Source organism: Dermacentor andersoni, chromosome 1, assembly GCF_023375885.2.
Source record: "Dermacentor andersoni chromosome 1, qqDerAnde1_hic_scaffold, whole genome shotgun sequence".
Classification (NCBI taxonomy): domain Eukaryota; kingdom Metazoa; phylum Arthropoda; class Arachnida; order Ixodida; family Ixodidae; genus Dermacentor; species Dermacentor andersoni.
The window spans coordinates 267788264-267813528 of record NC_092814.1 but is presented as its reverse complement, the minus strand read 5'-3'; the positions used below and the strand labels follow the sequence as shown (position 1 = coordinate 267813528).

The following is a 25265-nucleotide window of genomic DNA, read 5'->3' as shown; positions in this document are numbered from 1 at the left end:
TGTCGTTGCTGTCTTCTTATGATATGACTAGTAAACGGCTTCCTTTCTTCTCGTGTATATATATATATATATATATATATATATATATATATATATATATATATATATATATATATATATATATATATATATATATATATATATATATATCATAAGAAGCCATGACTAATAAAAATCGGGCCCCTCGGCTAACCCCCTTTCTTCTCGTTTATATATATATATATATATATATATATATATATATATATATATATATATATATATATATATATATATATGTGTGTGTGTGTGTGTGTGTGTGTGTGTGTGTGTGTGCGTTTCCCCATTTCTTTTTTCAAAGTGCAGAAAACAAGTGCAGAAAATACCTACACGCATCAAACTGCAAGAGCTGAACACTTCTTCTCTTGACCATATCACCTGTTTTACTAGTAGTTTTGCCCCACCGTGAGGCGTATTAGATTCATGCAGAAAACTTAAAAGTATTTATTCAAGCATCAACCACATCAGGGCTTTTTCGAAGCAATTTATTTTGTCAGTTCTATACAATTACAACGTGAAACGATGCCAAGGTACAGAACGTTTTTGCGTCGCTGATAGTCGCGTTCCGCATGCTCGTATGTACATATTTCGAAGGGAGATGGGAAACGGGGGTCGAGACATAGCGAATAGTGGCTACATAACGGGCCTCCTACGTTAGAACAAAAATCGCTACCACACGGATGGGGATGAGCGCATGTATACAGACACACATTATCAGGCTACTTCCGCAAACATCGTATTCGGATTCAGCCAGGTGCTAACAGTAAAGGAGCCGCATTGTTGATCCACCAGTTTAGGGAGCATCACGCCAACCTAGGCCGGAGCAGCGGAGCCGGGCGTGACAAAAGCACGCGGACCAGTACAATTACCATATTGATCTGTTTCTTGTTGCTATTGTTTTGTTTTTTTCTCGACTGTTTGCTAAGTTGCGTCATTGCTTAGTGCTCCGCAAGAATCGGAAGCACAAAGTCGTGACGTCATCAAATATTTTTCGTTGTAGTGAGGTTATCTGGTTGAACGTTAGGCTACTCGAACGCGAAACTATCCCCCGCGATGATCGATACAGAATGCGGCCCCACGGAACACTGCTCAGGGCCCGTATTATATAAGGTTTCTTGTTCCATTCATTTTGCCCTTCGTAATTGAATCGCGCAAAATCGCGTCTCCGCTATTGCCGGAATCGGCCACTCGGCGAGACTGCTGATAATAAATGAAAAGAATCGGTTGGGAAAAGAATCCTTACATAACACGGCCCCTCAGAACTTGCCAGGGAGGAAGGGAGGGTCGCGTTTTGCCGCGTTGAGCTCGTTCCAACACTCACACCGCTGCAGGAAACGACATTTTCTTTAGGCTGCAAAGTGGAAGTGCGTCAGTTTAGAGATGTAGCTTAAGAAGCGAGGGCCGCAAACAATGCGGCGCCAGCAGCGTGCCAGACGAAGCACTCCGTATGTTTTGGAGGTATTTGGAAGCAGTATTTTTCACAAAACAGTTATCACTAAACGAAGGTCACCCGTGCCGCACAGTGGTACCACTGTGCTTGGAAAAAAAATATTCGTTATTATAATTTATTTTCCTTGCACTTCGATGGTTTCTACGTATCCAATTAAAGCAGGGCGCAGTCTAGTTCTTCTCAGACATCAGTAGCGCCACCTATGCACGACAGCTTAGCGTGGTTCACTTGTCCACACGTAACTGCCGGCTCAGGAGTATGTTGTGCCGTTATGCGGTCTATGTAACGTCCTCGCAGGTAATGAAACTCAGTCGTCTTCTTCTCTTCTGAGTATTCCTCTTTCTATCTCTCTCTAGCTTAGGTTTTGTAAAACTACCAAATCAGCTGAAATTATTTGAAATGATGACGATCAATTTCTTGAAGAAACGTGCCTGCTCACGTGTTTGCGTTGCAGGAAATGGCGGTGCTGTAACACGAAAAGTCCCTGCGTTTTAACGTAATCGATAATACCTGCTCACTATAACGTTTTTCTTTTTTTTTCCACACTTCTTAGTGGCATTCCTCGCTTCCTATATAATACAGAAATCGCCTCTTTTGACCAGCAGCCCTTCAACGTATAAGGGACTGTCGTCTACTACAGGACGAGCAACGTTATGAACGTATCTGTGCTATCGCATCAAAGCTTTCCTCCCTCGTTCGGGGGGGAAAAAAAAATAAGAGCAAGGGAGGGGGGAGGAGTGGTACATTCTACATTGCGTTACGCGGAATATGCGCCCAGCGCCGCGTGACTGCTACACTCGCAATGCGCTACGTGGACGATAGGATGCCTAGGCGCTCTCCGAGACCGCGACAGTCGGTGGTGGCGGCTTCATCATGGCCGCCGACTGCAGCATGACTGCCTGCGAGTGCTCGCGGGCCTTGCGCCGCAGCTCGGACACGCTGCTGGTAGTGGTGACCTCGTCCGAGCCACCGTTCGCGGTAGCACCGGCGCTGTTCCGCCCCGTGGCGCCGGGCAGCGCTTGCGCGCCGGAAGTGATGATGGCGCCTCCGCTGCTGCCTCCGGCACCGCCATTGCCGCCGGCGGTTGCGCTCGCAGCGGCGGCGGCGGCGGCGGCCCCCAATTGGCTGAGCGCCGCTGCCGCGTGGTGGTTGTCGGTGGAGGAGGCTGCGTGGTGGGGCGGTGCCGCCGCGTGCGCGGGCGCCGGGTGCGGCGTGCCGTGGGTTTTGGCCACGCAGCAGGCGCACAGCGGGTGCATGCCTGCGGAAACGGGGCAGCAGGGCTTTGCAGAGCTTCCGTGCCGTCGATATGGGACGCTCAGAAAGTGAACCGAATTCGTGCGTACGCAACGAAAAGAAAAATATGCGTGCGTCTATTTCGGTGTGATCAACTTGCAATCTTTGCTAAGGCCGTATTATTATCCCCTTCGAAGGCTGTGCCTACGATTGCGCACGCCAGCATAGCAGATACAAGCAACGACACTAGTGAAAATAACTGTTCGAGACGCGTCACACTTGCCTCGCTGTGCGCGTCGTCTTGTTCACCTATCTCGCGCTGCTCTTCGGAACGGTGACCAACTTTCCTAACATTTCCAGAAAGGGGAGGTGCCCGGGCGGGGAAATTGCGGTCATGCCTTGCTAGACTAGACCCGCCTGCAGCGAACAACTTCCTCTTTGTCTTTCACATCTATCTTGAGACATTTATGATTGGTACTTGGCTACAAATTTAAATAATATGTGCAAAGTGTTTCAGCGAAAGGAACTGGAAGGTAGGCGCCTCTTATTGTTTACTCTCGGTGCCAGCACTTATGTCGTCATGTAGAGGATTCACTTCTTTCATTTTTTTCTGATAATGTTCTACATCGAACATATTCTTGAAGTGGTTGCATTTGGCGCTTTCCAAAGTATGTTCGAAATGTACACTCTTAAAACGATTGCACCCTTTGGGGTGTATATTTGTCCCACAAAAATAATCGTCATCTGCCTTGCTTGCGTATCCTTTCCTGAAAACTCGGCGCTCGCTACTTTCCTGTCGGGAATGCTGCGTCACACTGATAACGCGCATGCCGTTCGTGACTGGGAAGTACCGGGCTTGCAGCTTTAAAGAAAGGAAACGCGGGCAAGACAGATGACGATTATTGTTGTGGGACAAGATAAGCCCTAAAGGGTGTAAATTTTTCTAAGAATGTAATAGTTGAAGTTTTATATCTGACATTCTTGTAGATAGCCCCCGTATGGAGTCCGCATTTTATAAACTTCACAAAACCCAGTGATGAATTGAAAATTCTTGGCAGAATTCACTAAAATTTTCTTTAGTAAGTGCTCTTTGCACACGGCGGGTCGCCTTCTCTAATAATATGTGCAAGTACAGGAGCGGATTGGCTGTTACGACCATTTCTATCGCGAGCGCTTATTGCGAATACGTGCCTTGAACCTGTTCTGCTGCGCAGTATGGTTTCATCGATTCTGAAGATGCAAGAAATGTAATGGAACTGGATTTCAACAGACAGAATTAATTGGCAACTGAAAGGGTTATGTAAGGATACAACACAATATACTATACCTATGATACCATCAGTAACGGGAGCGTGGTTATTGTCATTCGTTATCCGCGACTGCGGACTGCCACGCGATTCCGCCATCTTAAAAACTATATATATATATATATATATATATATATATATATATATATATATATATATATATATATATATTCCAGGGCTGGCCATCCTCTCTTATTCCAGTTCTACTGGTGCTTGAACGTTGTATGGCTACATCAAGCTTAAATATGGAGTATATAACATTGAACAGTTTTTCAAACTATAGAATCTATTGCCCAAGAACGACCATTGGCAAGCTACTAAATTTTCATGAAACATGGTCATACATTTTTCTAGCTCGAGTCTGTTTATTTTTTTTTTTTTTTTCAAAAAAAATTTGGAGATCTCGCCTTGAGGTGGCACTGGCTACTTGTCATTGAAAATACTGACTTCTCCCTGTTGCAGTCGCACGCCCGACCTTCCCCAACTGCCGATTCTGTTCAACAGCGAAAGCTGCGAGTAGTGGTGCTCTCGCTGCGCCAACCTTGGAGGAAGGCTCGTTTTCACAAACGCGGTCCGGCTCTGTGCGCACGCGCTGAAAACAAGTGTGACAATAGCTACATGGCGCAAGCATACCGCATACCGAACTAAAGATACGACAAGACGGTGATTTGTTGCGCTATATGTTGCTTTTATCTCAAGACAAACATCCTGAGCGCAGATAACTATATACTCTCCTTTGTTTATTTTATATTTGTCTTTCTTCGTGCGCGTCAGAACATGTGCGTGCGTGAGTGCATGCGTGAGACATTACTCAGCTCCCATTAAACTTTGGCAAAGGTCCTTCCATGTCCATGAAATAAAAAAGGCAGCACAAGTTTTATACCCAGATAAGAATTTAAATTTCCCGGACCTGTTCATGCACACCGAGAGCAGATATGTTGAATATGGAGAAAACGAAAGCCAACGAAGCGCACACAATCGCAGCCCATTGAATTAGCTCGGTACAGTAAAACCCAAATATAACGAATACGGATATAACGAAGTAAATCGAGAATGTTTATCGCCGAAATTAGCCTCTAATGAATACCGGGTGCTTCACCGAACACTTTCAATTTTTTTTTTAAATTGACAGTGGCAGATAGTGAAATTCTGCGCATGAGCTGGTCTACTCGGAGAGGTGGACATTCATTGCAACAAAAAAAAAATGTAATGCATAGTCGACTGATTAACAAAGAAACACTAATTAAGTTTTTAACTAATTATATTATGGCACATATTGCTATTTTACAAATTCTAGCCTGGGAGTTCGCAAGATGGATGAACCTGGAACTAATTCTCAGCATGATAGCAGTTTCGAGAGTAATTCCCGAACTTTGCGGAGAAATGCATTGGTGTTCCAGTTACTTTTGTGTTTCAATGCATAAAATGACGTTTTGTTAAAAACGTAAGTGGAGCGAGAGTGCATTTTTACCGCAAGTTTGACGGCCCATATCTCGTAAATGATGTCATCCCCACAATTATTTTCAATTGTAAATGCCTTGCAGTCTCGCCCGCTAGAATATGTAAATTGCAATATATGCCATACGGGAATTAGATAAACAGTTAATTAGTGAAATTTGTTAATAATTTGATTATGAATTTCAAATTTTTGCGCTAGCAATGTCCGCCTCTTCGAGTAGACCAGCTCATTGAGTAGAATTGTGCTGCCTGCCACAGGCTATTAAAAAAAAAAATTTTTTTTAAAGCATTCCCTGAAACACCCTGTGTATGCTTATAACGAATGTCAGGTATAAGGAAGGTATGTTGCGTCGCATATACGCGATTTCGCTATAACGAGGTTCGACCGGATGGAAAGACAATGGCAGCGTACCCTTGAACGGGAACGAGGCTGCGGCGGCTGCTGCTGCAGCGGCGTGTCCCGCGGCAAACTGGGCCGACAGGTGCGACGGGAAGTACATGGGCGGCAGGGGAAACCGTGCGTGCGGACCCAGCAGCGAGTCAGGACCCGAGCAGCCACCGGCGGCGCCCGTGGCTCCTCCCGATCCGCCGCCGCCACCGGCGCTGACACCGACGCCCGGCGGTCCACCGCCTGGCCCACCTAAGCCCCTGCAACGAAAACGAAACTCTGCTCAGATTTCCTTGGGAGCTGAGAGCGGCCGGTTCGCGCATCTATCGAGGCTTAACCTGATGAAGTGGACAGGACAAATTCGAGCCGTGAGAACCCCCGTTTATAAACAATACTCTCACTGATTCGTTCTTAATTAAAATCAACGAGGTAGCATGCAGGAGCTGCAATCGCCGTGCAGTGCGGCGCAAACACATTTTACAGCACATTTATCAAGAAGCCCTAGTCTTACAAAAACAAAAATGTCTCCTTTCTTTTTTCGTAGCATGGTGTTTGTCTCAAGATAAAAAGACAAGTTGAAAGCTGAAAAAACTTAAATTATGGGGTTTTACGTGCCAAAACTACTTTCTGATTATGAGGCACGCCGTAGTGGAGGACTCCGGAAATTTTCACCACCTGGGGTTCTTTAACGTGCACCTAAATCTAAGTACACGGGTGTTTTCGCATTTCGTCCCCATCGAAGTGCGGCCGCCGTGGCCAGGATTCGATCCCGCGACCTCGTGCTCAGCAGCCCAACTAGTTGAAAGGTCTAAGAGGCACTGTTCTGCAACATTCGCTATACATTTTGGTGGCTGAACGTGCGTGGATACTGCCCACTTTATGCGGGCTCTCAGACTCGTTTTGGTAGTTGTTGTTTCTCATCCGTTAAGTCATATCACAAAATTATCAAAAGCAGAAAAGCGTGGTCCATACTGAGCAAAAAGTGCACTTCGCGAACTATATATATATACATATATATATATATATATATATATATATATAAATGAAGAGCACACAAGAAATTACACGTGCACTGAACTGGAATTGTGCGTTGGCAGCAGACCCAGATATACCACCATGGACAACAGTGGCCTGCTTGCCGTTTAGTCGGCAAAAATGTCAGCTTGAAATCGATCCCTACTAGGGCAAACTTTCAAAAAATGCTAATAAATGAATTTCTTACGCGTTCACTTTATTCAAATGGCGGACAGGCCCCGGTGCCACGTCAATACGCGTTCCCCGAACGCATGCGCCTCGATGCGTACTCACGCGTCAGCGAAGGCCGAGAACAGCGGGTGCTGGTGCATGCCTCGCAGCGGCAGCGACGCAGCGGCCGCCGCCGCGAAAGACGACAGGGCGTCCTTGAAGAACGGGTGCTGCTGCTCCATGACGGACGAGGCGGACGAGGGCACCGAGGCCAACCGGGACGCGGCACTCATCGGCGGCGGCAACAGCGACAGCGGGGCCCTGCCCGCGGCTGCGGCGGCCGCCAGCAACGGCGACGAACCCATGGCGGCCTCGTGAGCCTTGGCGAAAGCCTCGAGCCGCGACTGGTCGGCCGCGAGTCGCGAGGGGTCGAGCAGGGAGGGCGCTGCGCCGTTGGTCGTCGAGGAGGCGGCGGCCGCCGCGCTTCCGGCCGAGTCTGACTGCGCCGACCCTCGAGAGTCGTCGTCGTCCTCGTCGTGCACGGCCAGCGAGGTGCTGTGGAAGGGAGAAGGGCTGTAGTGACTCCTTCATTTTATAATTAAATTATTTACTGCGAACTTCGGATTCCACAGATACGTTTAGAGGCCGCGATAGGATCTTGGGAACAACTGGGCGTCCCTGAAAATCTATTCAGTCAACTACACTGCCTCGTAAAGGACTCGTGGTTAGTCCTTGACAACGCTAAATGGTTTTCCCGCGATCTGAAGAACCGTACAGCCTGCTGCAGTAAACGTGCTTACGGCTTAAACGCGCTCTCTCCACAGCGCCATCGATTGGCAAGCAGAATATGAAAGCCACGCCCAGCTAGCTACGCCCGCAGAAGGTGGCCTTTACTGGGTTCTCCTTTACTCTTACTTCTCTCCCCTTTCCAGAGCAGTGCAGATGCGTGCACGTCACAGCCACCGTGTCTCATTCAATGCTTTGGTATGGTGCGCGAGATGAGCCAGATCAAAAAATCGTCGGCGTTTGTCAGCGCACAGTGCAAGTACTGTCTGCTAGTTTCCACAAAGCGGTCGTGGTGTAGTGGTCAAAACATAGGCTTGAAGCCACATGATGGTTGGCCTGATACCATGCCTAATGGAACTAACACGATCGGCCCATTTCCTATGTCCCAACAGCTGTTCACAGCTTAAGAAAGCGGTTTACACGTTGGCGGTATTTGTGTTTCCGAGAGATTCTCGCTGAGTCAGTTGGTGCGGAACTTAATGGGAAATCCGACTAAGGTAAGATTACTCCATCCATTCGACAAGGCAGCGTTGGCTAAGCTGGTGTTTCAAGTGGAAGCGCGCGGGCTGTTCATTGTGCGTGTTTGTCACCTTCGACAGTGCTACGAGCTAGAACTAGAGCTTTGCCGTCTTCAACATGAGGTGAAGTCCACTTGCAGCATGTACATTAACCTCCAGCGGTAAGTGATCATATATATATATATATATATATATATATATATATATATATATATATATATATATATATATATATATATATATATATATATATATATATATATATATATATAAGAATGTAAGGATGTTAACCAGTCAAGAGTTCGGTTGGCTATACGCTGGGGGAAGGCGACGTGCACGGACAACACTGCAGAGCCGAAGGCGCTCGCCCAAGCCAGACCTCAGAAAGCACAAAAGTGCCTTCACTGCCTTCTGAGCCGATGATCGGTGGGTACGGTGTTCTAGCATTGTCTGTTCAGTGGTAAAATTAACGGAAACTGAATGGGCACAGCGTCAAACCTGTCACCGACTATGCTTTTCTCACGAAATATTTTATTCAACTCAGATGCTTGGAGAAATTATTCTGCATCAACCAACGTTTGTAGCACCTCGTCCTTAATCATCCCTAAAAAGTTGGTGTGCCTTCATGTCTTGTCCATATTTACCGTCGTTCATGACTATCAAGAACTTCAGAGGACCTCAGAACTACCTCACTGCCTCCGTCACTGCCATCTGCGCAATGCCAACAATATACCCACCACTGTACACAGTCCCCTTGTGCTGCGACTACATGACTCCCACATAAGTGCCCCTGCAACTATTACAATGAAGCTAAATAAATGGCCGTGCAGGAGTAAACCAAGGTAAGTAAAGATGCACGGAGAGGAGGTAATTAAAGCATCAAAGTCACAGGTTGTCAGCTGGTCATATTTAACAAGACAGAAAACAGACTCCGTCACGCAAGGTATACCACTGGCAGTTGCACCTCCCGAAAAGGTACACAGGTAATTTCGCCACATGCGCTCTATCTCTCTCTCTCTTTCCCTTTTGAAATTCCCTCTCTCTGAAAGTGAGGAGAAAAACAGTTGACTCCGGGTTATTTGATGCAGATTCGTGGTTGGTGAAAAAAAGCGCCACAAGCGACGATACTTTTTTCCAGTCACACCACACGATAATTCGGAGTAAGCAACATCTCCCGCATGTACTTCTGCACCCTGGTGCTGCGTTTTCATTATATCCCAATTCCCTGTCTCTCTCTCTCTGTGTGTCTCTGCCGGCATGAAGAGGGGCACAAAACAAGAGTTCGTACCTGCTATGCACGCCCGGCTTGTCGGTCCTTTCACCCGACGAGAGCGGACTCGGAGGCCCGCCGTTGTCGCTCCCCGTGGCCAGGTCACCGGCTCCTCCTCCGCCGGCATCTGTTGCCGCGCCGCCGGCAGAGGCGCCGTCTGCTCCGGCCGCCGAGCGGTCTTTCTCTTCGCGTTCCTTGCGCAGCCGCTCGGCCTTGCGCCACTTGGCACGTCGGTTTTGAAACCAGACCTGCGATGAAACGTCTCAGTGACATCGCTGCTTGATTTCCTGATCCAATACCAAGTTGTTAACGGGAACCTTTCTGTGGCTGTCGCCCCTGAACACCTCTTTCTTTTTTTCTTTGAGTGAGCGAATGACTGGCGGAGTAACTTGGGGCCGACCCTGGAGACAGGGCAATCAAATGTGGTGACTTGATGAGCCCGGTTATGATTATACCAATGCATGATAGCTGTTATCGAAAGGGTATTAGTGTGGTTTGTAGCGTGGGCTGATTCTGGAGCCTGTGCTACGCATCTCATAGCATTAAGCAATAAAGCTAACGATGTCCCCAGCAGAAACTGTCCCCAGCAGGTCTACCGGGAAACTGTGACTTGTCTTTCGCAACCATCTTCCGATGGTTTCCACCTATTTTTTCGGAATGCCCTGAAACACTAATCCCCGTCGTTTCTTGCATTTTAATCCTCCGTAATTTTTCATAATTTCGGTTGCGCCAGGGTGCCATTTGTTAGGTCACTGATGCGGAAAGCAGTCAGTTTTTTTTTTTTTTTTTTTTTTTTTTTTTTTTTTTTTTTTTTACATGACAACGAGGTATGTTCACGCACTGCAAAAATGAAGACGAAAAAGAAAAAAAGATCATCTTCCCCGTATGCACGTGTATGGTTTAAGTACGACAGGCTAGGCTACTCAGTTTTCGTATAGTGCATACGCAAAGCTTTTCGGTCCGTGATTTGGTTAGGGAAGTACGCGATTTTCTTTGCCTTTAATTCGGCTTTACTGCCTGTCTTACTTGCACAAATTAGCTGCCGGCGCCGAAATGTGCAAATCATTGCAACAACTGCCAACCATACTTCGTAACCTGTAACCGCGTTTTGTGGCGAGTATTCCCGCTTTCCATTCACCCTGCCCTTCGTCATTGGCGCATCACGAAGCCGTGCCTTCTCTTGCTACAGCCGGGATCTGCCACTCGGTGAGACCGAGATCGGGAATTGGAAAAAAAAATGTTTACGAAATATGGTACCTACACATGTATTCACAAAATAGTTCATACGCTAGTGTGGTTCATAAAACAGACGAAAGCAAACCGTTACAGCGAAGAAAAAAATTCAGTGAATATGGCTGGCCACTGGTCGGCCGTGTTTACGAAATCCTTTTGAATTTCGTCTCTGGTGAGCGTTGACGTATATATGGCGTTTGGCTAGACGCTTCATGACTAGCGTACGTTAACTGAAACTAGTTAGACGGCCGTTTATAGCTTTTCATGCGGAAAAGGTGATGTAAGGGTATACGACGTTCTTACATCTTACATGCGATCTTAAATGTATTTCATTTGGCCGACATAGACTATGGTTCGAAACATCCGGCTCCGACACATGCCGGCTGAAATTTCTTTCATTTATATTTGTCTTATTGTTAGAGTAAACCACTAATACGCTCAATTTATCGATGCATCCTGGTAGCGTTGAAATGTAAGGTTTATTGACAATCATTGTGGGATTCTAGCTATTATCTTTTTTTCGCGTATACATTAAAACGATGACCCAAAATTTTTTATTTATATGAGACACCTTACATGCTCGAGAGTTGGAACAGAGTACAAACTAGTACTTCTTGAGCGTGCATCCGCAAACCAGCGCGCACATCTATAGGCTCACGGTGAAATACAACAGAATTTCCCACACTTTAAACGACTTCGTGCATTTATACACGGGCATTTGTGCCATGGCGCAAACTCGCGTAAGTGTATGAAGACACTAAAATCCATATAACATGAATCTGACCACAAAATTTGCTCTGTGAGGCCAGGATTTTCCTTCTGCACCTTTGTATCTTTTATCTATTATTGTGACACAGGCAACTGTTCTGGTTAATCATCCGCCGATATATAAGCGATGCCAAAAGACGTTCAACAGCCGAAGGGAAATACGGACGTTCGCAAGGCAAGGCACGATACACCAGCAATGTCCACAGCACCGCTGTTTCACAGACTGAAGTCGAGTTTCAAACGCCAAAGAATGGGACCTGTCTTGTGAGGCATGTCCTAAAATTTCGAGCACTGAGCGCATATCGAGTTGCGTTGAAATTTCAAGCTTTCAATGAAATCGCGTCTATAGCGACAACTTCTCTTATATTTCTGTAGCAGTAACTATGGGCACAGCTGGCATGGCGTGGAGTTGAAGCTCGGCACCACTGGCAGATCTGGCATTCACATCTGCTCTAATGATCTATGATGGCGACGACGGCGAGTTTAATGATGCTATCGTAATCTTGTGCTATTTCCGCACTGGTCCCCGACGCCTGCGGGTGAGCGACTAAGGGGCACTTGGCGTCACCTTTTGGTTGAAATTATGTGCCGGTAGATAAAGGGGGAGGAAGGGGAAAGGCAACTAGCTCAAGTCATCAGCTATATTAACCCTCCGTGTATATATGCTTCCTGCCTATGTACAAATATGCGCATGCTCGTGAATACGCGTACAAAAGAAGGAATGTGTGACGGTGTACCGACTGCTGCGGGTGATACTGCATGCAATGCTCCAAGATGCAAATGCGGCCTCACTACGATGACTGATTAAGACAACATCGACTCAGGCACTTTGTCGTATTATTTTTTCTAATGGAATGGCTGCCCATTGGCTGCTGCCAGAGAACCTTTTGGGGTGGGATGCCTGCCGACGACTTTTATGTTTAAGTACATCATTAATCATAGGTGTGATGCAGCCTACTCTCTTTCGTTAGTGGACGCTGGCCATCAGCGCAGTCACCTTAAGCAGCGGTGGGATGGAGTATATAATCGCTAATGCCACCACTTAAGTCCTCCCAGTGGCCCAAGTGCCACGTTTAAATATCGAACGCGGAAGCGCGTTACACGGTCCTTGCGCCTCTCCAACGGTTTCTAAACTTTAGCTGTCTCTCCGTCTCATCCACCACTCCAAGGGTGGCGGATGCAACGGAGAAGGACCGGCTAGGAAATTTCGGCGCGCGCTATACGCTCTCTGCGTGAGGTCCTTTCACTTCTGATTGCGCGCGCACTGTGTGTACGGTGAGAGTCGAGCAGCTTCAGGCATTGTCTGCGGCGGCGAAAGCAGCCGAAGCGCGCAGCGGCTGCCGCGGCCACGGCTTCGGGGCGGCGGCGACTGCGTGTGATTTACGCGCGCGTCGTTCGCTGGGGCTAAGTGAAACAAATGAGGCGGATTTTCTCGAGCGCGGCTTCTCTTGGCCGTCCAGCCAAAGCCAGGGCGGCCCCACGGCTTTCCCGCCATTGGACGGCCGACTCAATTAGCCCCCGCGTCGGCCGACCGAACCGCGCGGCAGGCTATGACCGTGCCGTCGCTTGGCCGCGGCTCCTGGGTCTATTATAAAGGAGCGCACCCCCCCCCCCTCTCCACCGTTCCCGCCTTTCTCTGCGCCTCGAGTCAAGCGAAGGGCGCAGCGAACGCTCGCTTTGTTTAGCGGAATGCCAGTCTCGCCAAATCTTCTTTCGAGTCTTGTTTGTTTTTCCTTGTTTTTTTTTGTATTGACCATTCAGCGCTTTCTCTTTATCCAACGTGTGATGCTGGCGAGTGCACTGCAGGTCGCCAGCTCAGTGCTAAGATAGCGTAGCAGTGGCTGCCTCGCAACGATGCCGAAGCACGAGCTCCTTCGTGCAATGCTGCTTCGACCGCGTGGAAGTGGTGCGGTTCTTCGAATATTCGCATTAATGACGCAGTGCTTAGGGGAGAAAGAAAATTTCTATTCTTCGTTTGCCTTTCGTAAGCGTAACGCGGTAATGGTTCACTTGTGAATACCATTATTAGATTTACTCGTGCGTTTTATTATTATATCATTAAGAATCTTTCCGCACCCTCTGGTCTCCTTCACACTACCATAGCATGACCTCCTACCTTAACATGCACAGGTAGTCTCAGTGGCCGTGCGCATGGCGGCCAAGAAATAATGCGCCCTTCTACAAAAGGTTTCTCATCTGTGTCGTGCACTGCGCATCATTTTTTCATTGTACCGATCTGCAGTAGCATGCTAGGCGTGCCACCGTACAAAGTTCTGCATGATTCATTAGATAGACTACTCTCAGAAACGCAGCTTCCCGAGCAAGACATGCGGCTTATTTTTTTCTCAAGTCAAGTGTCCTGTGTAGACGATATGCAAAACCTGCAAGTGGGATTCTCCCCAGGTCTATTCTGACGTAACCGAGATCCAGGATGGCGGACCTCTGGCTAGAATCATAAGATTACGTGTCGATGTGCGGACTGGTGAACATAATTCCGGTGCCCACCATCCCTCGCAGGTTTCCAAGCTTTCAAAACGAGTGTCTCAGCGTTAACAGCGCTTACAACGTGAACGCGGCCTTATTGGTTAGGGCAATCTGGACGAGTGAAAAAGCCTGCTTACAGAATTTTGAATCGGTTTGGCATAAATCTCGCAAAAGCCAGCGGATATCAACTGATGAAGATAACCGATGGTCATTAAGGGTTACGGACTGGATTCCAAGGGAAGGGAAGCGTAGCAGAGGGCGGCAGAAAGTTAGGTGGGTGGATGAGATTAAGAAGTTTGCAGGGACAACATGACCACAATTAGTACATGACCGGGGCAGTTGGAGAAGTATGGGAGAAGCCTTTGCCCTGCAGTGGGCGTAACCAGGCTGATGATGATAATGATGATGATGATGATGATTATCAACTGATGGACTGTATGTTTCCAAAATATTTGCGCGTATCCCGAGTTGTAGCAGCTGCGGTAGGTTGCTCCGAACAGCACCAATCGCCCAGGTGTGAAACGACGGCGTAGCTAAATGTGTTCTCATGAAACGTGTTCATAGCATATATATATATATATATATATATATATATATATATATATATATATATATATATATATATATATATATATATATATATATATATGTTCATGTTTAGTCGCGTGCAGCTGTAGCGTTGAGGAGGAATTTGACGGGGTTCTTTTGTAGAGCACCTTCACGTGTGCATGGCGGATACCTGCTCATTTTCGTGAAATTACTTCAGTGAAAGCACATTTCACACGATGCGTTTCTCATTAAAGATAAATGCACGCGTGGTCTACAAATGTATAATTTTGCATTTAAATGCGCGTATAGTTATGCGATTATGCAGGTATCTGTACCTGTAACGCTTTATGCGCCAGTAACCGAAGTTTTCATGCGACGAGAGAAGCAAAACGTTTGCTTGTCGTTGTCAGTGCACACAAAGATGTCCGTGACAAACCGCACTTTGTTTCTAATACCCGAGTTACCCGCTCTAGTCGACCGGTCCTTCACGATCGAATAACTGGCCGAAGTAACTGGCATTTGCTTCTAGACATGCTAGCAGCCTAATCAATAAAACGCGCTTCCGTACCTGGACCCTGGCCTCGGTGAGGTTGATCTTCATGGCGAGGTCCTCTCGCGTGAACACGTCCGGATAGTGGGTCTGAGCAAACGCCTTCTCCAGCTCCTCCAGCTGCCCGAGAATCAGAAAAAAAAAGAGGTGTACAGAAGCATATTACCAAACTTTACAGCGATATCTACGCCAAAACCGGCTCCCCTTGATAAAAGCTTACCGAATACACGATTAACACGTCTTTTTTGGCATCCAGCTAAACAGGAAAGTTCACTTCATACATATATATATATATATATATATATATATATATATATATATATATATATATATATATATATATATATATATATATGTGTGTGTGTGAGTGTGTGTGTGTGTGTGTGTGTGTGTGTGTGTGTGTGTGTGTGTGTGTGTGTGTGTGTGTGTGTGTGTGTGTGTGTGTGTGTGTGCACACAGTCCCTCCGCTAGGTGCGCGTTTCAGGCCTTCATCTTATCAAGAACATGCCTTCTCCTCACTAGCTTCTATCCCCTCTTTCAATTTTTTAAAGTTGTTTTCGTGTTCACCATTGTGATTACCTGCACAAGGAAGCACCAATATCACGTGAAAAGCGCGAATAACGCTTCTTGTTTTAGATATCTGTTGGGAAGTCGATTGAAAAAAAAATGGAAATGTGCAAAAACGAGAAAGACTCGCTCTTCATCAGCGTCATCAACATCGTGTTAAGGTGTTTTTTTTTTCTTTTGTTTTTGCTAAGGGACTGTTTTCGTCTTGAGATACATGTTCCCTATACAATAGAATACAGCTGAGAAAACACTTTTTGAAAGGGAAAAAAAAAGTCGCTGTTTCGCCCGAAAGCCAAAGCATCGATTGCGATAGCACATTAGTAGACAGCTATACGAAGTAAGGATATTGGCGGTATAAACTTGGAAGCATTCGCTGACTAACTGAAATAACGAGCATGGTGTCAGCGCGCACAAGCAAACATGAACACACCACGCTCGATGAGTGCGGACACTCGCTGTCCAAACGCTGGTGTGAGCAAACGCGCCAGCAGCAGCTAGCGAAATGTGTCATTCGTCTATCGCTTCAACACAAGAGCGGCGAGAACACAGCGCGCACAAAGGTATGAGACGTTTGCAGATCTCCCTTCAAGATACGGCGCACGCGATCGCACGCGGCCGTGCCAAGTCGAAGCCGCCCCGCCTCCCTCCCGCGCGGCCTCCTCGCTTTCCTCCCTTCCGCGCGCGAGATTGAGCCGCGATCGTGAGTTCCCCTTGCGCCCGGTCGCGATAGGGTGTACGAGTCGCGAAATACGCAGTTGCTACTAGCTGCTGCGGGAGCCCGCCGGCCCCCTCCCTCCCTCCCATCCCCGCACGGCCTTTCGCGCGACGGAAGACGGCGCGTTTGCACTCCGCCTTTCTCCCACGAGCGCACCATATTGAGCCGCGATCAGGCTTTCACTCGCACATACGGCGCGCGGCGACGGTGTCATGGCCCTTGGACTATACCTCACGGCGACGCCGAAAACAGAAACGCGCCTGGAGTGCCCATATAATTGCTATCGCTATAAAAAGCACATTGCACGACGAGCTTGCATTTACGGCCCTATCTGTGCCAGTGAAGGCAAGCAAGTTCGTGCCCACCTGTTGGACGGTGAACGTCGTCCTGTTCCTTCGCTGCTTTCTCCGCACGAAGGCGTCTTCGTGAAGCTCCGACTGGTATCCATAGCTACCATCTGGAAAGAAGAAAAAAAAAATAAGCCGCACGAATCAACGATTGCTCTGAACACATGACCATTGGGTATCGGTGCAAATGCGCATGAACGTAATGACTGCGCCCAATTGCGAACGCAAAGCACCATCTTTTTCTGTATGTGTCTCTAGATTTTCATGCGTCTGAAACCTTGCTTTTTAACAGAAACTGTGTTTTCGAGTTATTCCGTGCTCCTTTGCGAGCTTTGAGTTGCGGCCCTTGTCATCTTCATATCTAGCTTCTGTGACTCATCTTTCACAATTATGATCACAACGTAGAACACAAGAGCTATTCAGTAAGCTTCAGTGCAGACGTAAACAAAGGCAAAACGAACGACATTAATCGGAACACTTGACTGACATTGCAGCATAAAGGGACACAGCGATCTCCTCAGATAAGATGGTTTCAAATTTCGAATAAAATAAACTATTGTAAGCCATAGCGAAAATTGACCGATGCAGACGAATTCGGCGGAATCCCGTCATGGACCCTCCGGATATATAAAAAATACGGTTGCAGCACGCAAGAACACCAGTCCCGATTGAATTCCTACGTCATCTAAGAAAGAAAGAAAGAAAGAAACCAGCAGACTTCAGCGACCTATCTAATACATCCGGCTCTGAACTCATTTACTGCTGCAGCAGCAGTAAATTATGATGATAATGATGATGCTAATTATTGCAACAATGGCACAAACTGACTATGGGGAATCGAAATCAAGTATAGCATTATGATAAAAAAAACGTAAATCTCAAGAACAACTTGCGATGCGCGCACCACTTTGTCTTCGTCAACTACAGTATTTCCTCCCTCATTCATCCCTCAAAAAACATCAAACATTGCCGCAATACCTTCGTCCATTAACTGCTGTTTGCATTTCGGCATATCTTGTTAACTGTGTAGTGCATAAACATAAACATCAATTAAACATGAACATGAATAAACATTAAATATACATACAAACAATAAATATAAGCATACAAGCCTCAAATATAAATATGACATTAAAGTGCGGGCCTATGCCGAGCACTTTATATGAGACTACGCTTTACATTGGATGAAAATGAAGAAAACAGTTCGCATTGAATGAAGTTATATATAGAATTTAATTAACTGCTTCACGAATGTGTCGCTTCATATAGATTCAAATATGTATGTTGAATCTGCATAATTGTGTGCGCCTCTCTGCATAAAATTTAACTGAAACGTTTCAAAAAAGCTTTGTTTAACCTTGATTCCGACAAGCGCTTTGAATATGCCGTATTTCTTTTCCCTTATTTATTTTCGTTTCCAGGGCTTTGAGCGGGATGTTACAAAAAACTAGGAACCTTAGTGTCACATGGGTACCCATATATATATATATACCGAGCTCTTCACTGCTTCGCGCAGCAAACAAAGCAGCGAAAATTCTGCGTGTATCGATCGCCGTATGCCAAAGCTGTTGCCACACGTAAGGCTGTCATATGCTCACGGCGTCGCTGTTCCGGTGAAAAATAACGTCACGCGAATCCATCAGAACGGTAATACGCCAGATCTTTCTATGCAGGGAGGCGAGATCATCATTGCCAAGTGATATAGGCTGCCACGCCAGCTGAAGCCTTTAAACGCCACGAGCGAAGATAATGGACCAATTGCGCAACGCCTTTATGTGAAAGCATCCATGCGATGCCAGTAAGTGTACCTCGTGGTGCGCTTAGAATCGCTGTCTTTTGATTTGATTGTACAGGCGCGTCATGTGTTTTATGTCACCAGCGGGTAAAGCCACGTGGCCCCCATTTTAGAAAAAGTTCATTTCAACAAAAGACCATACGAACACTGAGTCACAATGACGGCACCATTCCACCAGGACGACAACATACACAAAGTACGAACCAGTGTACACATGGCAGGTTTTGAAAGAAGTGTCCGAGTCCACACTCACCAACATATATAACCACACAGACCCACGGAAACGCACAATTACACATAGACTAATTGCCACATTGCACAAAATGATGTTCAATATATACAGTGTACACAATGGTTATGTATAATGACGATGTAACTGTACATAGTTTTGTAGCGATGCAATGAGATGTGTATAGACAAAAATTATCATGCATGCGAGAGCACACAGAAATCACGGGCACCTGTATAGTCAATGAATACTTTTGATGGCTTGGCTACAAGAACCAGGCTGGTCGAAAATTAAGTCACATCAAACAAGAGCGTCTATCAGCCACTAACAGGAAACGGCATGACCACTGTCGAAGGAACTCCTCTTCCGCAAGAAAGAACAACTCCTCTGACAGAAACGACAGTAGCTCCAAGTAGAGCCTCGACATATGTGTTTAGAAATGGTTTATCTTAACAAGAGACGATACGAACACTGAGTCACAATCACGGCACAATTCCACCAGGACGATAACGTAAACAAGAAACGAAGCATTGTATACACGGCCCGTTTTCAAAGTAGTGTGCGAGTCCTCACTCACTAACATAAAACCAAGTAGACCCACGGAAAAGCACAGTTACACAAAATGATTGTCACATCTATAAAATGATGTTCCATATGTATAGTGTACACAATGGTTGTGTAAATGATTATGTGATAGAGACACTTTACATAATTTGGAAATTATGCTATGAGATGTGTATATACAAAAATGATGATGTATACGAGAGCACGCACACATAAAAGTCACAGGCACCTACATTCTGTGCACATTCAATGAACACTTCTGATGACCTGGCTACAAGAACCAGCCTGATCGAAAATTAAGCCATACGCGTCCATCAGCCACCGACAGGAAACGGCATGACCACTGTCGAAGGAACTCTTCTTACCCAAGGAAAAACAACTACTCTGACAGAAACGACAGTACCTCAAAGTGGAGCCTCCCCAGAAGTGGAAACAGAGCACGGCGATGATACCCCGCGACAACTGCCTCGCACCAGTTTCGCCATAGAGAAAGGCCGCAGCATCAATTAGAAGCCGCGCAAAGCGGCCACGTGAGCAGCGACCAGATGTGATAAAGCGGTTAACTCCAAGGCCACGGAAACTAGTATGCACGGCTCTCCAAAATACCCTGGCAACTACGCATTGCAGCAGTACATGTTTATTGGATTCTTGAAGGGGGCAATCGGGACACAGCGAAGATTGGAACTACGCCCCACCGCTCTCGCCTGTCACGAGTTGGAAGCCCTTGCCACCCTAGACGCCACATGAAGTCGCGTAGGCGGCCAGGTAGAAATGACGCCGATATTGCATCCCACGACACATTATTGAAACGTGCGCGGTGCGTTGGGGAAACTAGAGGAAGCAGTAAGGCTGACATAGCATCTGCAACATGGTTTTCGAGAACGTATACATCAGGACATACCTGTTGTATGTGCCGATAAAATGCCACGGCCGTAGAGTAAAATGCAGGTGCGTTTAACACTTGTGGTCCGCGATTTAAGCGCACACCCGGTAACATGTAACGAATTTTTGTGCCAATGAAATAGCAGGCGAGTTCACGCGCAGGACACTGGTCACGCTGTAACAGACGGAGCAGAAATCGCAGAGCAAGCAGCCGGCATCAGACAGACACGGATGGGAACGCGAACCTACCGTGTGAGAGTGTGGTTGCCCAAGCACCCCGCGACAAACCAATTCTGTAGTGCCCGACCAGAAGAAGGAGCCAAGAAGTGACTGCAAGGACCTAGTAGACCGTAATGGTGGCTGTACAACGTGACAAACGTACCACACTCGGCCGCAAAATACATACTGTGCGAAGTACCTTCTTTTTAATAGGGGTAAATCATACCCTTGAATATCTTGAATATTTCGCCTTAGATCATCAAGAATTGAGAGCCACAGAGAGTCTGATGTACCATCATAGGTGTAATCAAGGCCTAAAATACGAAGACAATAGCTCCTTTGAAGACGGAAAGGGGGACTTAGGCGTGTCTGGGGTGAACCAATGAACAGATAACGACATTTAGCGCAGCACCTGAAATATTTCCGTACTCAGTGAAAATTCGCAGACTACGGGATAAGCTATCTTCATTCCAGAGATAAAATGTGATGTCATCGGTGAAGGCTGTCACCACAACACCGCTACCAGGCAGTGGGAGACTGCACACGTAAGGGTCTCTCAGTACCGAGCGCAGAAATGGCTCAAGGCTGAGCACAAGGAGCACTGGGGATAGAAGGCACCCTTAACGAACACCACGAGTAACAGGAAATGGTGCCCTTTCACGACCATTATTTGAATAGGCAGTCCTAATAGGTTTAACAAAATTTGATGAAAGGCCGAACGAGGTCAGTACATGAAATATGTAGCTATGTTCAAGGCGATCGAATGCCTTTTCTTGATCTAGTGAGACTAAGAGACCACGTGCTGACCTGGTCAGTTTGTACTTCATTATGTCACGCGTAATGAACGAGAGACTGTGTATCTCTCTGCCAGGGACTGAGCATGCCTGATGTTTTGCTATTAAGGAAGGCATCAGGCTTCCCAAGCGTCGGATGAGAACAGTTGTGAAGGTTTTGTAGTCAACGTTGAGAAGCGTAATTGGCATCCATTCTTCTGGACGAACTGATGATGGATCGTGCTTAGGTATCAGCACAATAGGACCATCGCGAAAACTATACAGGAATTCAAAGTTCTCAAAGCAGCAGCTGATAACAGACAGGAAAGTGGCACCAATATATTCCCAGAGTATTAGAGAAAACTCTACAGGTAACCCGTCCGGCCCTGGGGCCGAACCACGCTTTATGGAAGATAATGCTTCCAGGAGGCTGTATATAACTGTCTGACGCTAGAATCTAAAAATCAGTTTTTTTGGTCGGTTGCCCTACAACGAGCTCAGCTCAATCTCTCTGGCCCAATGTTGAGGCCAGCAAGTTAAATGTCAGGAAAATTCGCACGATAACATGCAATATGTGCATGCAAGGAAACAATGGAATAAGCAGATGCCTTTTTCTTTCCTTTTCTTTTTGTAGCACCATTCATTTATACGAAAAGGGGCAGCGTAAGCACGTCATTGGCCCAACGTCCTTTTTTAGTTTGCAGGGAAACGTCCTTCGTGTCACGCGGTGGAAAGCATGGCAAGGTGAAGAATTTGCTTTTTGTATCTAAATCACTTAAAAAGGAAAAGGGGACAGGCTTCTCCACATGGCAAGGTGCCGTATTATGAGCGACGTAACTGCATCTAGAGAGAAGCTTACCAGCTGCAGGAGGAGGAGGAGGAGGAGGAAATAGAGAAGGCGGGAATGTTAACCAGAAATGCGTCTGGTTGGCTACCCTACCCTGGGGAACGGGAAATAGGAAAGAGAGAGATGAGGTAGAGAGAGTGAGGGGATGGGAGGAAAGCCATGGGAGTGAGCTCGCGCACGCACGCGGAGGGCCTGCAGCAAGTTAAAGGCGTTCACATAGGCCAGTCGTGCTCAAGAAAGAGAAACGTGCCTTCACAGCTTTGTCGGCCGACGAGCGATGGGGACAGTCTTCAAGTAGCACCTGCACGGACAACGGTCGACCGTCCAGTCATCGCAATGCGACAGAGAATGTCCTTCCGACTGAAATCGACGACAGTGGCGCAATAAATGTTCGATGTTCTCTTCGCCGCCGCAGACGTCGCACGTAGCACTGTCGGTCCTTCCAATCAAAGTAGTGCACGCCTTCGTAAAAGCCACTCCCAATCACAGCTGGTATCGAAGCGTTGCCTCACGTCGGTGAAGCCCCGGTGGAGGTTGGAGTTATAGCGAAGGATTCAGTTCGTGCAACTTGGTGCATCGTATATTTGGGGCGTTCCACTCTGTTAAAGAGAGCTTGCGTGCCAGGTGACGAAACCGCTGTGCAGTGTCTGTCCTGGACAGAGGTATGGGAACGTTGTGTTGTTCGTGGTGTGACTCCGGGGCAGCTTTGTCTGCTTGATCATTTCCACTGATCCTGCAATGGCCACTGGAATATAATTTCGTGGTCTTTCTGTTTGACGTCGCGGTGAAGTTTGACAATTTCGTACGTTAGCTGTTCGTGAGCTCCACGTCGGAGAACTGACTGCATGCTGTGTAAAGCCGGTCTCGGGTCGGAAAACATGGCCCACGTACCAGGACTCTCTGTGTCAATAAATTGAAGCGCACTGCGCAGAGCTGTAAGTTCTGCAGCCGTAGACGTCGTGACATGTGGCGCCTTGAATCGCGCGCTTGTCGGTGTAAACGCAGCACCGCCAGAACAGGTCGATGTAGTTGATCCGTCAGTATAGATGTCTACGTGGCTACTGTATCTCTCGTACAACAAGAGTAAGCTCAGTTGTTTTAGTGCATACGTTGGTAGATCCGACTTTTTCTGAAGTCGTGGAATCCTGAAGTGTGCTTCATGACGGCCATGGAGGGAAGACCAGCCTGGCCGCAGGTGCGCACCCCGATGTAAGCCAGGCACGATATGCACTGACAGTAGTGCTAAATGATGTGCGGGGTCTTTCCGCGGTGAGTGCGGCGAGGTTGTGGCAAGGGGCCCGGTCAATATGCGTGACATGTGCACGCATTGTCTCGATGGCGACGTGCTGAATTTCGCAAGTACTATTTAGGCTGACCACGTGAATGAAATAAACTGAGCTTGCTACAAAAAAAGAATACATTCGGGACTTTTACGTGCCAAAACCACGAATAATTATGAGGCGCGCCGTCGTGGCGGACTCCGGATTAATTTTGATCCTCTGGGGCTGTTTAACGTGCACCCAATGCAAGGCATGCAGGGGCGTTTCTTCTTGGATTTCGCCTCCGTCTAAATGCGATCGTTGCGGCAAGAATTTGATCCCGCGCCCTCCGGCTTAGCAGCACAACGCTAAAGCCACTACGCCACCACGGCGAGTCTGAGCCTTCCAGTAGTTCAACTTGACTTTTCAGAAATCTGTATACTACCTGATTCAGAAAGCCAGTCATTTTCCTTCTATTTCGGGCCGATTACTCATGTAGCGGGTTCAGAACGCTACCCTCATATGGCTTCAACGCAACGTTGAGCTCAGACGTTATGAAAGCCCATAACTTCTCCCTCTCGTTACGAACGTTCCATTTCGATTCCGTCATAAAAACGAGCCACCAGACACCTCAAGGGCATAAATATGCACATCGCCACAAATATGGTCCTGAAGAACAACGAAAACGAAGGGTATCTGTCACTTTTTGAAGTTCGCTCCGAGAGAAACGGTAGGAAGTAGAAGAATGAGTGACCAAGTCGAGGAAAGCGTAACTCGTTAAATACACGCCGGGAAATGAAAGATGGCCATGAAATATTCCACTCTCCTCTCTGCGAGTCCTCTGCAGAAAAAAGAAAGAAAAGGAAAAACAAGAAGAAAAAGAGAAAAAGAGAGAAAGAAAGCCGAAAAAGGTACGTATACAGCGGCGCATCGAGTGCGGCAAAATTCGTGACACTCCGCGGTGTACAAGTATGCTCAGTTATGCGGCTGTCTAGAAACCAGCAAGAGCCGTGAACCGCTAAGTAAATAAAATCCCGTACGAGTGGTATATAGCGCCTGCAAGCTCTTGGTTGTTCTTGTGATAGGGCTTTATTTTTATTTCATTTTTTTCTATCACGCGTAATTCAATATCAGATGAGGAGCGCACTTTGGTGAAAAGTGCGTCCTCGGGATCGAGAAAAGAAAAGGGAAAAAGAGACGAAAGGAAAAATGCGAGGAGGAGCCACCTGCGAACTTCAGGGGGGGAAGAAAGAGAAAAAGAGAGAGAGAGGCCGGCTATGAAAGACGTGACGGCGAGGGTATGACATTACTTAAGTCTTTAAAGCGTCGCGTCGAGCAAATTGGCTTTCCCAGTTAGAGCGTCGCTCGCCGTATTCGGCCGCGAGTAACCGTATAGGAAGGAAGGAAGGGCGCGCGCAGCCTTTCGGTTCTCCCGCCCTCTCTCGGCTGAAGACACAGCGCGAAGCTGGGTCGGATAGATAAAAGCGAACTATAGTTGAAGGAGAAGACAGTCCGAAGGAGGGAGATAAAATTTAAGATGGGAAGAGAGAGGCTAGGAAGTGGTAAGAGGAGAGGGAGAGGGCGCGGAGAGTACAGTGCGAAAGAAGACGCTCGCGGGAGCTTGTCAATAAAATATCACTACGCGTTGTTGCTTTTCTCTCTCTCTCTCTCTCTCTCTCTCTGCCCTCTGTGTTTCTTTTTTATCCACTAGCAACCCGGGCGTGGCAGCGTACAGGGCCTCCCGCTGATTGCAAGTGCGCGTCTCGGCGCCTCAATTTGATATCTTGCCTCTAGCTTTTGTCCAGTATGCTTGCTTACTTTTTTCTCTTCTTCTTCCTTTTTTTTTCGCA

General features: G+C 47.1%; 1 protein-coding gene across 1 annotated transcript in view; it reads right to left on the bottom strand.

Annotated features, from left to right (window-relative positions):
- Positions 1-503: 503 nt before the first annotated feature.
- Positions 504-25265, bottom strand: part of LOC126548307 (uncharacterized) — an 88736-nt gene continuing 63974 nt past the window's right edge. The window contains exons 3-8 of the mRNA XM_055063129.2: positions 16866-16957; positions 15237-15338; positions 9653-9882; positions 7184-7615; positions 5900-6135; positions 504-2747 (exon numbers count right to left, since the gene is read on the bottom strand). Coding sequence (XP_054919104.1) covers positions 2317-2747; positions 5900-6135; positions 7184-7615; positions 9653-9882; positions 15237-15338; positions 16866-16957 — 1523 coding nt within the window. The 3' untranslated portion in view covers positions 504-2316. The remainder of the gene's footprint in view (positions 2748-5899; positions 6136-7183; positions 7616-9652; positions 9883-15236; positions 15339-16865; positions 16958-25265) is intronic.